This window comes from Typopeltis vanoorti, chromosome 17 (genome assembly GCF_054136105.1).
Source record: "Typopeltis vanoorti isolate ZY-2024b chromosome 17, IOZ_Tvanoo_1.0, whole genome shotgun sequence".
Lineage (NCBI taxonomy): Eukaryota > Metazoa > Arthropoda > Arachnida > Uropygi > Thelyphonidae > Typopeltis > Typopeltis vanoorti.
This window is the reverse complement of record NC_143565.1, coordinates 55,840,075-55,856,216: the sequence shown is the minus strand read 5'-3', so window position 1 is coordinate 55,856,216 and position 16,142 is coordinate 55,840,075. Positions and strand designations below refer to the sequence as shown.

Sequence of the window (16,142 nt, the reverse complement as noted above, 5' to 3'; positions counted from 1 at the left end):
ATAGACAGATGGTGGCAGCCAATCAAGTCCCGAATAATTAAGTTACGAGAAAACAAGGACAAGGAAAGGTTAAAGCAGAGTAGTAGAAAGAAATAAATGGCACAGTCTATATTATAACAAATGGTGCAGCCAACAGCAGGATTTAACGTATAAAAGTATTACAAGAAGATTGAACGTGTAAATATATAACAATATAACATTTTTATTACAAACTCAACCCCTTTGTTTCTGACACTTCTGGCATTTGTGTTTGGACATAATAACTAACACACAGCCTATTCTTATAATTAGACATACAATCTATTTGGCTTTGTTGTAGATCTTTCTCTTTTCCCTTCCTGTACTCAAACGTTCGAACCCAAAGCATATTTTTCCACCTCTTCACCATATACATAACTATGTATGAAGCCGTTCATATCTTAAGCATGTCCACATGCCATAGCTGAACTTTCACACACATTTTTTCCCATTCTCCCCTTTATGATCTAGTTTCCCTGACTCTTTGCATTAGGTATCATACCAAGAAGTAAGGTTTCCAGGGTCCTGATGCCAAATGAATTCAAGTGCAGGCTGTCTTTTCTGCCATGAAACACACTCCACACATCTAAAAACTCACATCCATTTCTTCTACACAACCTGTGCATGAAATCATTTCTTGCTATCCTCCTTAACTCAGTACTGTCATATCTGGGTAACAATTTTTACTCTCTCACAATTCTTTCTCACTTCTTGCAACAGAACGTTCATATCCTCTCTCATGCTATATTTGTCGCTATTTAAATATTAGTTTCTACAAGAACTACCATCTCTTTTAATTTTCTTTTTTGTCTTTCAATTAGGTTTGTCATATCTTTAATTTTCGCACCCAGGAAACTAAAAGTAGTGACTCCCTCAGCAAGTGCAAATTTCAAGATTGAATCACCATACCATATCACCTCTTTTTTCTTAGATTTTGACTGATTGACTTTGTTATTAATATTATGGTTACCAAGTTCAGTGCTTACCTACTTCTTCTTGTTTGGATCCTTTTTCTTATCCTGTCTAAGTAAATGTTTTTCCCTTTTTCTAATTCTCTGGTCGATATCCTTATATCCAAAATACAAGGCTAATCTTCTTGAATGGCTGGCAGTCTCAAGTAGAGTGATGTGGGCAAATATAAGAATGGGGAACTGGACAATGAGACTTATTTGTGCCTATGGTCCCACAGAAAGTTCTACTAAGATAGAAGTGGAGGAACTTTTTGATGCTTTAGAGAAAGCACCAGACACAATGAAAAAGGAAAAGTTGGTCCTTGTTGGGGATCTAAATAGCAGAGTAGGAAATGATTGTTAGACATACAAAAATTTGTATGTCTAACATACATATTTGAAGAAAAGAGCAAAGCTAATAATAATGGCAAATACCTGTTGGATTTCTGTTCAGGACATGGACTGGTTATTACTAACACCATGTTCCAACATAAAAATGTGCACAAATTCACATGGAGAAAAGAGGCAAGGAATAAGAAAAGTCTCACTGACTATGTTATTGTTGATAGTGATGTTTTCTCCATGGTGCAGAACACCAGAGTGTACAGGGGATTTGAAATTGGAAGTGATCACTATTTAGTTTTGAGCAGGATAAAATTGAATTTCATATTGAAAAGAACTAACATGTAAGAAAGTTTTAAAGTGTGTGAACTGTAGACTAAAATACAAAAAGATTATTGAAGAAAAAATGAAAGAGTTTGAGAAGAGGAACCAAACCTTGGAGATTCAGTGGCAAGCCTTGAAGAAAACCCTGATTGATTCAGCCAGATAGGCATGTGGTGAGGTTGTCTGTAAGGATAGAAAAATCAGAACATCGTGGTGGACATAGGAAGTTAGAGGCAGTGAAGGAAAAGCAGAAAGCATATCAAAAGATCCTGGCAAATAAGTCAGCTTGTGCTCTTAGAGAATATAGAGACAAATGTAAGAAAGCTAAACACTGTGTAAAACTAGCTAAACAAAAGTCATGGGGGGGACTTTGGCAAGAACATAGAAAATAAATATCACGAAGGTGGTGTTAGATCCTGAATGGAGAGTTTTACAAGTAAATTCTTTATTCAGGATTTAACATGATATTTACTACTGATTAAGGAGATATCTGCACATCAGCTAGTAATTATGAAGTATTATTTTATGTTATGTAATAATGTGTAGTCCATGTGTGCCATATAGTGAGAGTTATTCCTGCATAACTGAAATGAGAAGCAGAGAATTTTGTGTCAAAATAGCAAGAATTGTGTAAGGGAATTGTTAAGTTATTTGTAATTCCCATTAAGCTGTCTAGTACATTATAAAAGTCTGAGAAAAACCACAAGTAGTAATCCGGAATAATTGCATATAATCTGTACGAGACGAGCATAGCGATGGAGGCTATACCTATGCGGAAAATGACATCAGAACGGCTACCTGGAATAATCTAACCTAACAAATTAGGGAGAGTGTAGGATCACCCAAGGGGCATGAACGATGGGGTTCGTGGGTGAAAACCACATCGAATAGAGAGCGCCCGAAAAGGGTGAATAAAAGACGAAGTGTGCCATTTTACTGGCCTTTTTCTTCTTCAGTTCCTGGATTCAAGTTTTAGGAGGTTTGTCGGGGGTTCGTGAGAGAGGATGGATCGACTACGGTGATGACGGACAGTGGGCTCTTTTCTTGAGAATGCTTGAAGATTTCCAAGCAGAGCTGATCGCGATATGACGGCCTATGCGGAATCGAGCCTTAGCAGAATGTCCCATTGGAGAAAGTTTCCTGCGGAGCCGTAGACAGCTCGGAACACAGTCGGAAACGATTAAAAGAAAAGCGTAGTGTATCGCCAGGCGCAAAGACAGCCGAAGAATATACGGTATGGTAACCCAGATCTACATGAGATGGCGGCATGAAATCTGAAAGGATCTGGTAATGTAAAGATTTTCATTCTATGTTAAAAATCGCTTAGAAGAATAAGAAATTTGTGCGTACTGTAAACTCAAGGACACTAGTAGAGAACTTTTAAGTGAAAATTGATTGAATTAATTAAGACCCTGTGGAACAAACAAGAATTGTTGATAGGCAGTATTTTGATTGAGAATGGCTACGCTTGCTTAATGAAATTTAGAATTAAGATAGATATTGGTAGAGTATTAATGAAAGTGTTCAATGCATGTTCTGTGAATAACTTGTGAAAGGAATTATATCCTAGTAGTATTATGCTTAAACTTAAGCTTATCCTTTCATAATTGAAGAATTTAGCATACTCGGATTCATTGTGATCTAGTATGAACCTTAACTTAGAGTAGAATTTTGATTCATTAAATAATTGAATTTTCTTAACTGTAAATGTTTTATGTTTTTCCAATAAACATGTTTTGTACCTTATACCTGAGTTTATGCCTGATTACGAATTCAAATCACCACTTATGAAATAGAACCTTTTGGCGGGAAGGAATTTAGATATAGTTGCTTAAGTGAGATTCAAGTCACGACTGCTAAATGAATCTGCACAGCGCTAAAGTGAGATTAATTATTGTGTGTATCCCTTTTGAATTTAGAATTATTTCCCTCAACAAGAATCTCCTTTTTTATAGGATGTTGGCTGGCGTAGCATAATATAAATTTTGCCAATATCCAAAGAGGAGATAAATCTGAATTAATATTTTAAGGGCATGATAGTAGATTAGAAGGAGGGCTATTTGGAGGAGGAACAAGATATAATATAAGGTAAACATACACGTAACAATATATATATAACAATGACACAGCGACATAACAGTGGTAAGATATTCTGGAGGTTGTTGAAGAAGCTTAGAAATGGAAGAAAGAGTGCTGTAAAAGGAGTTAGAGATGATAAAGGTGACATGAAAACGGGAGACAAAGATATTCTTGAAGTATGGAGTAATTACTTCGAAAAATTGCTAAATGAAACAAGTGATAGCACAGTGGTAAAAAACACTCAACAGGCATACAGTCAGGAATACATATCCATACTTGAAGTAGAAAAAGCCATCAAAGGCTTGAAATGTGGAAAGGCAGCAGGAGTAGATGATATCTGACCAGAAATGCTGAAGTATGGTGGTATAAAAGTCTTACAGTGGCTGCACTGCATAGTTCAGAAGGGCTGGACAGAAGGACGACTTCCTGATGATGGGAGTAGAGCTCTAATAGTACCCATATATAAGAAGGGAAATAAAACTGAGTGTGAGAATTTACAGAGTATTTCCTTACTAAGTGTTCTGGCAAGATTTATGCAAGTATACTTGAGAAACGGTTGAGAAGGATTGTGGAAAAGAAGCTTGGTGAAGAACAAATTGGAATCAGGCCAAATAGAGGCCATCAGGATCAGATCTTTACTTTATGACAAATAGTTCAGAAAGCATGGGAATATAACAAAGATCTGTATTTAAGTTTTGTTGATCTGGAAAAGGCATATGACAAGGTGCCAAGAGAGAAGCTATTCAAAACACTACAGTTATATGGTATCAATGGGGCATTATATCAAGCAACACTTAGTCTTTATTTGAGTTGTAATTCAGCAGTTAGAATTGAAGAAAAGGAAGATGGTTTAATGTTAAATCTGGTGTCAGACAAAGATGTACATTATCACCTCTGTTATTCGTTATCTATATGGATTACATTATGAAGGAAAGTGGTATTAAACCTGATATCAAAATTGGAGATGATAATGTCAGCTCCTTGCTTTATGCGGACGATGTTATACTTCTAAATAAATCCACTTCAAGTTTGCAAGATTCCCTGACTAAATTGAATATTTGTTGTAATAGATATGGTATGAAGGTCAGCAATAGAAAGACAAAGACAATGAAAATAGGTAGAATCGTTGAAAAATGTCAACTGTGTTGCGAACGGAGAACCTATGGAACAAGTAAAACATTTCAGCTACTTAGGCACGATTTTTAGTGAAGATGGTAAATTAAATATGGAAATAGACAACAGAATCAACAAAGCTGGTATGGTAGGAAGTCAATTGAATAAATTCATATGGAATAAGAGAGAAATTAGTCAAAACACTAAATTAGCTGTATACAAGACAGTGTTCAAACCAGTTTTAACTTATGGATCTGAGAGCTGGGTCAGAAGTAAAACACTTGACCAAAGACGAGAGACCGCAGATATGAGAGTCCTGAGAAAGATTAGAGGCGTGAACAGATGGCATCAATGGCAATATCATATTAAAAACGAGGATATTACGAAAGAACTTAACATTGTCAGCATCCAGGAATACATCAGCAGAGCTAATCTCAGGTGGTATGGTCACTTAAACAGAATGGGCGAGGAAAGATTAGCAAAACAAGTGTTCTCTGCCAGGTTGGCAGGAAAACGACCCAGAGGAAGACCAAGATATAGGTGGATTGATACAGTACAAAGTGCCTTAGCCGATAGAAATATAAGATCTGATAATGTTGGAGTCTTGACAAGTAACAGACTGATTTGCTGGAAAATTGTAGATAGGAAGTTAGTAATGATGCAAATTTTTCATGTAGTATTATCATATCCTGTACACCCCTTGAGGGTACATGTCAGGAATTTGATGATGATATCCTTATATTCTTACCAAAGTCTACTCATTACCTTTTTTTTTTATCTATTTTTACAATGTGCTTTGCTTTTTAACATTTTTGTCTGCATTCTCTCAGCAAACCTGCTCACTCACTTGTCTGGAGCTTTCAATACGACTTCTTTTCCTGGACTACTTCTAACTTCTTGAGTCAACTATGAACTTTGATATATTTTTTAATCCTTGCAGAAAACTTTGCCACATGCTTCCATGGATGAATCATTGTTTTCTTCAGATTTTGACAATGAGTCTCCAATGCATGGTTCTTGTTTTCAAACCCTTGTTTGTTTTTTTGTTTTTTTTCCCCTTGAATAATATTTGTACAGTTGAATCTACAGTTCATTCATAAGCTGTTCAACATTAATTCTTCTCCAAAACTTTCTTGCATATTTTTCTTTCAATATGTGAATTTATGTATATCTTTATGATGGAACATAGTGCTAGTAATAAAGCATATCAAATGAACTTATCATCATTCTTCATTTATTCTGAATAGTTTTTTTCAATAGTCTCCAGAATGTTGGCAATCTTCCTGATAGTTATTTTCTGTCATGGGAACTTCCTGTGACTTTTATTTAGCTACACACTTCTTCACTTTCTTGCATTTTTCTCAGTATTATCTCAGAGCACATACTGACTTACTTGCTTGGAACTTCTGATATGCTTTATTATTTTTCTTAACTGCCTGTGTAATTTCCTGAGCCCACCATGGTGTTCAGGATTTCTTTAATCCTTGCAGACAAATTCAGCATATGCCTCTATGGTTAAATCAATCAATGTTTTCTTCAGGGTGTCTGCCAAAGAATCACCAAGGTCTGGTTCTTGTTTTCAAACTCCTTTATTTTTCCTGAAAATTATCTGAGTATACAGTTCACCCCTGAAAGCTGGTAAACTTTGATTTTTTTTTTTTTTTTTAATTTTCTTGTACACTTTTCTTTTCAATGTGATAATTCAATTTATCCTGCTCAAAAACTAAATGGTGATCACTTCCTATTACTTTTAAAATAATGTTAAAATTGTCACAGCTGACCTCAAAATTTTAGATCATAAAAAAGTTTTAAAATGCAATTAAGTACACCGTTTAGACCTTTGCTAATGAAATATTTCATGATTACCTTACCTTTTCCATAATTCTCCTTGCCAATGTAACTGGATTAAGTACCCGAGTTATTCCTCCTACAGCTCCTGCTTTCATCCTCGTTCCCTCCATAACAATTGCATCCATTTCAACCTCACCTGTGATTGTCAAAGATGATCCATATCCTAATATTTTAATAAAATTAAAACAATGGGAAAAAAACTGTGAAGTACATAAATAAGAATAACTAATTGAAATTATGTTATTAAACAGCAGTTAGTTATGTTTAATAACATAACTTCACAGAAATATAACATGAAAACATGACCAACTCATTATCAGTTACCTAAGAAATGTCAAAAATAATTAAGAATTGTTTAGAATTAACACTGAGAAAATAAAGTTTGTGAAGTAAGGATTCTGTGCATGTTCATCAATGAAAGATCACAAACTCACTAAGAGAGAACCAACCCTTTGTCTGAGAGTGGTTAACAAGAAAATGTTTCCTGTGCTCTAATGTCGCCATATCATGAAAGCAATAAAACCTAATAAAATCAAATTTTAGATAAAGAAAGTTTGAGGTAGCAATACAAAAACAAAATGCAAAACAAAATATTCAGTATGTAAAGTAAAAATTCAGAGGTGGGTATATTATGTCTGTCACTTCATCTCATCTGTATTATTATTAAGAGACACCTCCAGGGAGTCAGAGACTCATCGAGGGAGGCAACATACTACACACACACCAGCTATCATACTTATTCTTGAATTCATTCACACTACTTGCACTCACAACATCCACAGGAAATCCATTCCAATCACACACCACCATCTGAGAGAAAAATCTAGCCCTCACACCCTTCTTGGCAGCCTTCATTCTCAGCTTCCAAGGATGCCCTTTCGTCCTTTTCCCCACCCTCCTTAAATTGAAATCCTGTATGACTCTTTTAGAAGTTTGTACATCTCAATCATATCACCCCTCTTTCTCCTGTTTGCTAGTATCTGCAGTCTCCAAATTCTCAATCCGTCTTCATAATCAGTATTCCACAATCCTGTTGTCATTTTTAACACTCTCCTTTGTACTCTCTCCAATATATATCAGAATCACAATGGAAACCAGGAGACCAGACCTGCACACAATAGTCCAAGTGAGGTCTTATCAAGGCCTTGTAAAGAGGCAAAATTACATCCTTATCTTTACATGTGAACATTCGTTTCAGGATTGCAATTATCTTTTGAGTTGTATTTGCAATCTTTGCCACATGTCCCCTGAACTTCAACTTCCTATCTATTAACACTCCAAGATCATCATCAGTTTCTTCTAGCCTAATCCCACCAATATAATATGACATTGGATATCTAATCATGCTGAAGTCAATGACTTTACATTTACTGACATTGAACTGACACCCGTTTTCCCATGCCCACAATTTCAGCCTATTCAAATCATTCTGCAAAGACTGCATATCAGCAGCATTCTTGATTTACCCTATCTATCTTTGCATCATTGACAAACAGCTGAATGTCGCTTGTCAAATCCTTCCCAATATCATTAATGTACAGATTGAATAACAGTGGACCAAGCACTGATCCTTGTGTTACACCATTTGTTACCTTAAACCTTGCAGACTCAGATCCCCCGTGTCAGTCAGCCATCCTCTTATCCATGCTAATATTGTATAACCCAAACCCATTTTCTCCAATTTATGGAATGGTTTACCATGTTGTATTCTGTCAAAAGCCTTAGAAAAATCCAAAAGTATCATGGTATATCCATTCCCCTTGTCTAGTTCAATGGTAACATTATTATAGAATGTGAGCAAGTTGCTAAAACATGACCTTCCCTTAGTAAACCCATGTTGCTCATTGCAAAGTAGAGATTCACTGTTAATCCATTTCTGAATGCGAGCCCTAACCAATTTTTCCAAAATCTTCACCACCACACCTGAGATACTAATTGGTCGATAGCTGGATACATTTGCACCACCCTTGTGCAATAGAATTATCGTACATTCTTTCCATTCCTGTGGAATCTTCCTTGTTCCGAGACTCATATTAAACAAAGGAATGGCCAGTTCAGCTGAACATTCTTTTAGAACACATGCTGATATTCCATCAGTCCCTATTGCTGAATTCTTATTCAATTTGTGCAACAGCCCTAATACCTCAGTCTCACACACCTGCGTTTCTTCGTCTAGTGAAGAGGTTACAGTGAGCTCAATGTTGCATTCGCCAGGTTGATAACGAAAAGCTTTTAACGAAATGGACACTCATTAACTGAACAATCTCTTCTGCATCTGTAACCCTCGCACCATCTGGATTTAGAAGCGTTATTCTTTCATATTCATTCTTTCTTTTACTTGCAGCATATCGATAGAATTCTTGTGGATTGTCTTTAGCATGCAGAGCCGGTTTCTTTTCATACTCAGGCTTTGCTTTTCGTACAACAGTTGTGACTATTCCAGCCTGCTGCTTATAACATTCATAACAGATGTCATCCTTATGCAAACGGTATTCCTTCCACATCGTCCTTTTCTGACAAATCTCTTGCTTAATAAGATTACACATCCATTTGACTGCTACTCTATTTATTCTCCGAACTCTCGGGACACATTCTGATATTGCATCATTTAAGTATTGTTTAAATGCTTCCCATGCACTGTCGATATTCTTTCCATCCAGTAACCGATCCCATTCCACTAAACTCGGTGTACTCCTCAATTGGTCATAATTTCCTGCTTTGTAGTTAAGCATGTAACCTTTTCTGAATGGAACATTCATAAACTCAAATACTATGATATGGATGATAAAATTGTTTAAAAAAATATAAATTTGAAGATATTAGTAATAAAATGGTGCATTGTGGTAATGCGTACTTGTACTATAATGCTACACTGCCAGAAGACCATTATAAGTCCGATTATAATCACTGACTAGAGCAATTTTTTCTAAGCCTTTTTTCATTCATTTCCTATGTTAGTGATCATTGCCACAACCCAATTAGTTTCCTTCCTTCCTTCCTAGAAACTTGGTATTAACAATACACCCCATAAAAAAAAATAATAAATTAAAATAAAAATCAACCACAGAACTCACATTATTTCAGACAACATGAGTTGTCTGAAATAATGTAGATGTTTACATAATTCAGGAAAATGAGACTGTTGCAAGTTGTCTGCCATATCCCCCCCCCATACTAATGTCTCCCAAATCATTGAAAGTCAAGGATTCAGCTTTCATTCAATTACTGACTCACTGCTCTCAGAGCACTATTCCTTTCAAAATAATGAATAAATAAAACAACTTCTGCACTATGTGGAGGCCTCCAATAAGTGAGATGGATGGATGTCACCCACCACATTGTGCAAGTATCACAGAAAGGTCTGGAGAAACACACTCTTGATAAATCCCAGACATCTGATCAGTATGGCACTAAGGTCTCCTGATCTGACAAGCTTCCATGTAATGATTTTTCCTTCTGCAGCCATGAACTGAGTTTTCAATTTTTTTTTTGTAGATCTTTCACTAAGAGAATTTCACTAACATTATCCAGAGCTTTGTAGATGATGGTACAAACCATGTATTGCTCACAACATACCAAGCTTCAAGATCATCTACAACAATATCTTAAACACTGATCTCTATATCATCCTTCAACAGGACAAGGACAATCTAGTCACTTTCTCACAAAAGGGGACCTATCTTAAATTCCCTTACTCCAGGTAATACACCAATCATCAGAGGTTCAGATTTCTCTCCTTGAATTAACATTTACCTGCAGCCTCTCCTGGCATAAACACATCACATCAATAGCTTCCTCTGTCTCTAAAAACCTAGGCATTCTCTTCCACTCAGCATGTTTTGTTCACCCATTGAACTATTTATGCTACACAAAATCCCAAATTTGGCTAACCTCAGAATACTGTTTGCATGTTTGGGATGGTGCACTTAAAACTTCTCTAAAAATTTTCAATGCTGTCAAGAGGAGAATCTCTCTCTTGCAGACTCACTTTAACCTCTATCTCACAGATGCACTGTATCTTTTCTACAGGTACTTCCAAGGTCACTGATCCAGGGAAATAGCAGGCATCATTTCTAACAAAGAATTTCCCAACAAACTCCAGCTCTTCAAGAAAAATGTCAACGGATTGCTTCTTTTTCAATCCTCACTTGTCAACACACTGATGTGCTACAGGTTCTTCTACTTCTTGAATATGGAATAATTATAAAAGATTCCCATTTTTCCATTTAATACTTATGCACCAAGTAGAGATGAAATGCTACAAAAACAACATCTAGGAATATACACTCATGAGCCAAAACATTATGACTACTTGGCCTTGACAAACCAGATTGCATGGATAAGCTAGAAACAGGTTGGTATGGCAGTATCCTAGTATGGGGATTGTTTCATGGTCACCACGAGATCCTCTCGCCCTAACGAACTCACCTGGACCACTAATTCTTACCTAGGAACTGTTTCAGACAAGGTATTGACCTACATGGTCACAATGCATCTGGACTCTTCAAGCAAGACAACACCCTGTGTCACAAGGCTCATTGCAATCATGGTTCAAAGAGGATATCCATGCATTCTATGGCTGCTTAATTCTCCTGATTTGAATCCCATTTGTGGGATCATGTGGAATGCAACATCTGCTGATTGAAGCTAGTGCCTCGCTCAATCACTCATTTCCAGGACGTTACTGTCTAGTTGGTCAAGAATACTTCAGGAACCTTCTATGATCTAGTGGTGTCAATGCCAAGATGGGTGTAAGTGGTTACCTTCATCAAAGGAGACCCAACACATTAGGTAGGTGGTTGTAATGTTTTGACCGATGAGAGCATATGTTACTAAGTAAATCAATCAGTAAACCAATACTAAGGTATTAGCATAAATTCTATTTCACTACACCTTAGAGTAAATAAGAGTATTTTCTTGATCGAAATTCCAATAGTAAAACTGTATACACCACATTACAAACCTACCATCTCAGGCAACACTGAATAACAGAATGTATCTCCTTTTCCAAGTATTAAAATAAGTTCTCTATTGGAAAACATGAAAAGGACATGACGCTTGTAGACAGAAAGCTGTACTGTGTATTACAGCAGCATAGTCCCCTATCTTGAGAGAGAACTTTGTAGCAAAAATGATACACAGTAGTACACTGAAGGGTTAAAAGATTTGAGAGTGATCAGAAGTTTAGAAGGTTTTATAATTTTCAATATAATTTGCCTGTTACTGCACTAATAAAAAGATGAGATTGCTGAATAGTCTATATTATTTTTCACCTTTTAAGTCAAATTTTATGAAATCCTAAGCTACTGATTTTCCAGCACCTCCTTTGGTCCAACAAAATTACATGCGAGTACTTGAAATTTGTGCAACCACCTGACAAGTTCACTGTGCTGCCAGAGAAAGCATGCACATGTACCCCCACCACCACCACACACTCTCTCTCTCTCTCTCTCTTAATCATTTACATCTGCACTTGAAGGCCCTCAATTCTAAGTGATTAACTTATTTGTTACATTTCACCCTAGCAGGGCTTCTAAGCAAGGTCCATTTCACAGCAGTGGTGGTGGTTTGTTGTTTGGATATACAGTCAAAGCAACCCAGGCTATGAGGCCATGTATTATGATCCTTATAATTTTGCTGGATGAAAAATCCCAGTTTCTGACAGAAAAAAACTGCCACCTCCATAGGAGATCATATAACTCACCTTCAGTTGAAAAGTCCTATAAGGGTTCTCCACATAATACATGGGATTCAAACCCATGTCTTTCCAACTGAAGGGTGGTAGCAGTGGTGGTGTCAAGCACAAGTCCATATCTACTTGTACTGTATCATTTGCATCATTTATACTGAAACATTTCATTTAATCACTTGATTTACATTTAAGATTTAAGTTTCTAGCAGTCCATGATGTTTTAGAGACATAGGAGAGGTATAATTAGTGGATATACTGATGAACTGTTCTTACTGACTTCAATTGATCAGGCAAGGCTCTGGAACTAAGAGTGCAGGAAAATCAGTGGTGACCCTGTATAAACATTGTGTACCTTGATATAGAATAATGGATATTTATTTTCCTTCTGTGAAATAAATCATAACACTTAAGTTAAAACATTTTCACCCATTCATTAATTATAATTCTGAATGTTTATTTATAACGATTACATACCTGCATTAAACACAGGATCATCTTCCATTACTCGAACTGCAGCTTCCACAGCATCCAGAGCAGTACCTTCAGGGGACAGTAGCAAATTATATCCTTTATTGGCGGCACGTTTTACTCCTTCTAGCTTCAAGGTCTCTTTGTCAGGAGGGACTGTAGCAGCTCCACCATGTACTACCAGCACTGGCATAATCCTTTTCTTTACTGTTGGTGAACGAATATGTTTTCGTGAAAATCTTGGAGAACCACGAGGTGAAGGACATGGGGAAGAGCGTGGGGAGTTTAATGGAGATGGACGAGGCCTTACTGATGAAGACATATTGGCACAAGAGAAGTTATCACATGTAAGATATCACACAGTTACAAAACACTGCAATTTCACACAACAGCTAGTACCAAAATGTTAGTTGCAAGGGAAAGATGGAAGAAAGATGTTAGTAGCAGTAGTAGTTTGATGAAGAAGCTCACAATTTGGTAAGAGAAATGATAGACTTGGTAGACAGTAACATAAAAGATGATCTTTACCTAGCCAAGATCAGATAAATAAATGTTAGAAATTAGATTATTAAAATTTGTATATCAATTTTATTTATTTTCGAAATTTTCATGCAGGAAATCATTCAGCTACACATACAGACACACACATATATATATAATACCTCAGCAAAGTATTACTTTGCTATACATGCATTGTAATTAAAGTGAAATGCACTTACATTGCACTGCCTCATTATGTATATGTTAAAATACTTAAAAATTATTTAAAATATTTGTATGTATAGGTGGTGTGAGAAAGAGAAAAGTGACTGTGTAAAGTGGATGATGTTGAGAATGTTGGAAATAGATGCATGAAAAATAGCTGCACAAGCAATGAGGAAGGACACAAAATTATTATCGTATCCTTCCATTTTCACAGTGAGAACAAGACATAATAAATTGTTCAAGATTAGTGTTAAATGGAGGATTCCATTATTAGAGGCAGTAAATGAGAACATACATAGGATATGCTTTCTGGGAAGCAAAATCAGCAGAGGGATTGAAGTTTGGGATACGAGGAGTAAATGAACAGGAAATAAGGAGAAGGAAAATGATGTCAGAAAGTTGTTGAATAAGTATTATTATATCAGGAAAATGTGCTATCATCTCAAATCAACATTTCAGGTATGAAATGCTGATTTGAGACAAGTGAAGATGATTAATAGCATGATGACAGGGTTATGTGAAAAGAGTACAAAAAAAAAAAAAAAAGAGAATTTTGAATGTATGAGATTAATTTGAAGGGCAGCTGGTATTGTATAAAGTGAATTGTACCTAAAATGGCATGGTATGAGTCAACTGGAAATTCTGTTTGGGAAGGGTAGAGCTGAAAGTGAATGAGAAATCTGAAATACTAAAAGAGGACACAAAAAGCAGAATAAAAGAACTGAAACTGAATGACCCAGATGACTGCTGCCAAAAATGCATATCTTCCTAGTTGGAGAAAATGGAACTAGACCACCTACCTATTAGTTATCTACCACCAACTAGGTGGTGGTAGATGACTAATAGGCAATGACCATACAATGGACAGCATAAGAAATTTCGTTAGTACTATGGATTAAAAAAAAAATCTTCACCAAAAAAACAAATACAAAAAATAACATAACTCTAACCAGAAGGAACTTTTGGTTGGAAAAGGAAAAAACAAAAATTTAATTCAAGAAAACATATATCCAATTCACCACATTTGGGGATCCAACACAAATTTAAATGATTTGTGTTGGGACCCCAACAGAACCTTGACTACCAGATACAACTTCTGTCTACTTCAACTTTCTTAAATATACCCTATACCTTTTATCACAAGAGAGGAACCTGTGCACTGAGGTCTGACATTCAGTGTTCGAAAATGTCAAACCTTGAATCCCTCTTTATGAGCTGCTGTGGCTAAAACTTTCCCTGCTCCATTCAGTTACAAACAGTGAGATTTTTCCCTATTCGGAACCTCAATGCTCATAATTCAGAATAGCTTCCCTTCTCCAATTTCACCAATCAAGTTGGCACAGATGCCAAGATTTTTGCCATAATTAACAATCTTTCAGAAACCCGTTTACCAAGCAGAATATCCGATAATCCTCTCCACTCCCCTTATTAATCATCTTTGAATGATGAATCAGGTTTGACTTGTACACGTTTTATTCGTTAAAACTGACTGTTTCTCCAAACATGTTTCACTATGGCTGACAGCATCTTAAGGAAGATATTTAACACCAACAAAAAAAAAACTCAAACATTTCCAACAACTGTTATTTCTAGAAATTGTAAAATACTGGAGTGGTTGTTTTAATCATGTATATCATTAGGCACATCATGTGCAGTCTATGTAACTGCTGGCATAAGAGAGAGGTCTCGAATGTTACATACACTAATTAATGACTTCCAGATGTCATCAAGTATAAGTCCTTAGTTTCTATTTAGTATGCCATGTAAGCAAATGACCTCGAAAGACTCCTTGAACAACTGAAGAACGTATTCTCTTCTAAGTAAGGCATGGATGGAGAAAGCTTGCCAAACTCCAGTATAATGTTCTGTAAGGATGTGTGCTCTGAGTCTGCTACTTTCTTCTCTCGTTTTTTTTTTCAACATCAACTTTTTTTTGACTCATGTACATCTTTCTGCAAGATCAAGGAATCTTGCATGCCACATGATGTTTGTAGAATTCAACGTTATCTTTAGGAGAATGCAGGAAACTTTGTAAGGTGTTAAATGGTTTGAAGGCCATTCTGATGAGTATGACTGATTTTAATAATTGGACTATTTTTCTTGACATATTATCAACATATAGTAAGGAGACCATGCCTTTGTAATCAATTTCCAGGTTAACACGAGACCTTCACTCAGTGTTAACTCATGCCTCATCAGAAACCCTTGGTCTTTTCTTAATCAGTTTTCTTTATAAATACATTATGTGTCAACTCTCCTATTGGTAATTTAGACCATAACCTTATTCAAGTCTCCTTTCCAGTAATGCTCCATTCACCCAGTGAACATAATAGTGCCAAATATCTAGACAGTTAATGTCCAATCATAAATCTCTGATTTTTGAACTGCAGTGGCTTAAGATTTCCTTGCTTCATTATATATGTACCATTCATTCTTGTTACACAGAAATTTATCATGTTTGGAAGAAACTATAATATATATACAGAGTCCAAAAATCCACTTGCCACAGGCAAGTTAACAGAGATAAGTGGTCAGTGAATTTTCAATCTCGTTCTTAATGTGTTATTTTTTCTGAATTTTTTTTTTTTTTCATCATTTTA

At 36.0% G+C, this 16,142-nt stretch overlaps 1 protein-coding gene across 3 annotated transcripts in view; it reads right to left on the bottom strand.

Moving 5' to 3' along the window:
- Nucleotides 1-16,142, bottom strand: part of LOC150097409 (isoaspartyl peptidase/L-asparaginase) — a 126,770-nt gene that overhangs the window by 91,488 nt on the left and 19,140 nt on the right. Inside the window, exons 2-3 of one of the 3 annotated variants that reach the window (XM_090407559.1) lie at nucleotides 12,844-13,146; nucleotides 6,698-6,840 (exon numbers count right to left, since the gene is read on the bottom strand). In XM_090407559.1, coding sequence (XP_090263685.1) covers nucleotides 6,698-6,840; nucleotides 12,844-13,030 — 330 coding nt within the window. In that variant the 5' untranslated portion in view covers nucleotides 13,031-13,146. Of the gene's footprint in view, nucleotides 1-6,697; nucleotides 6,841-12,843; nucleotides 13,366-16,142 lie in introns of those variants that run through there. The other 2 variants (XM_090407560.1, XM_090407558.1) reach the window with 2 other exon arrangements.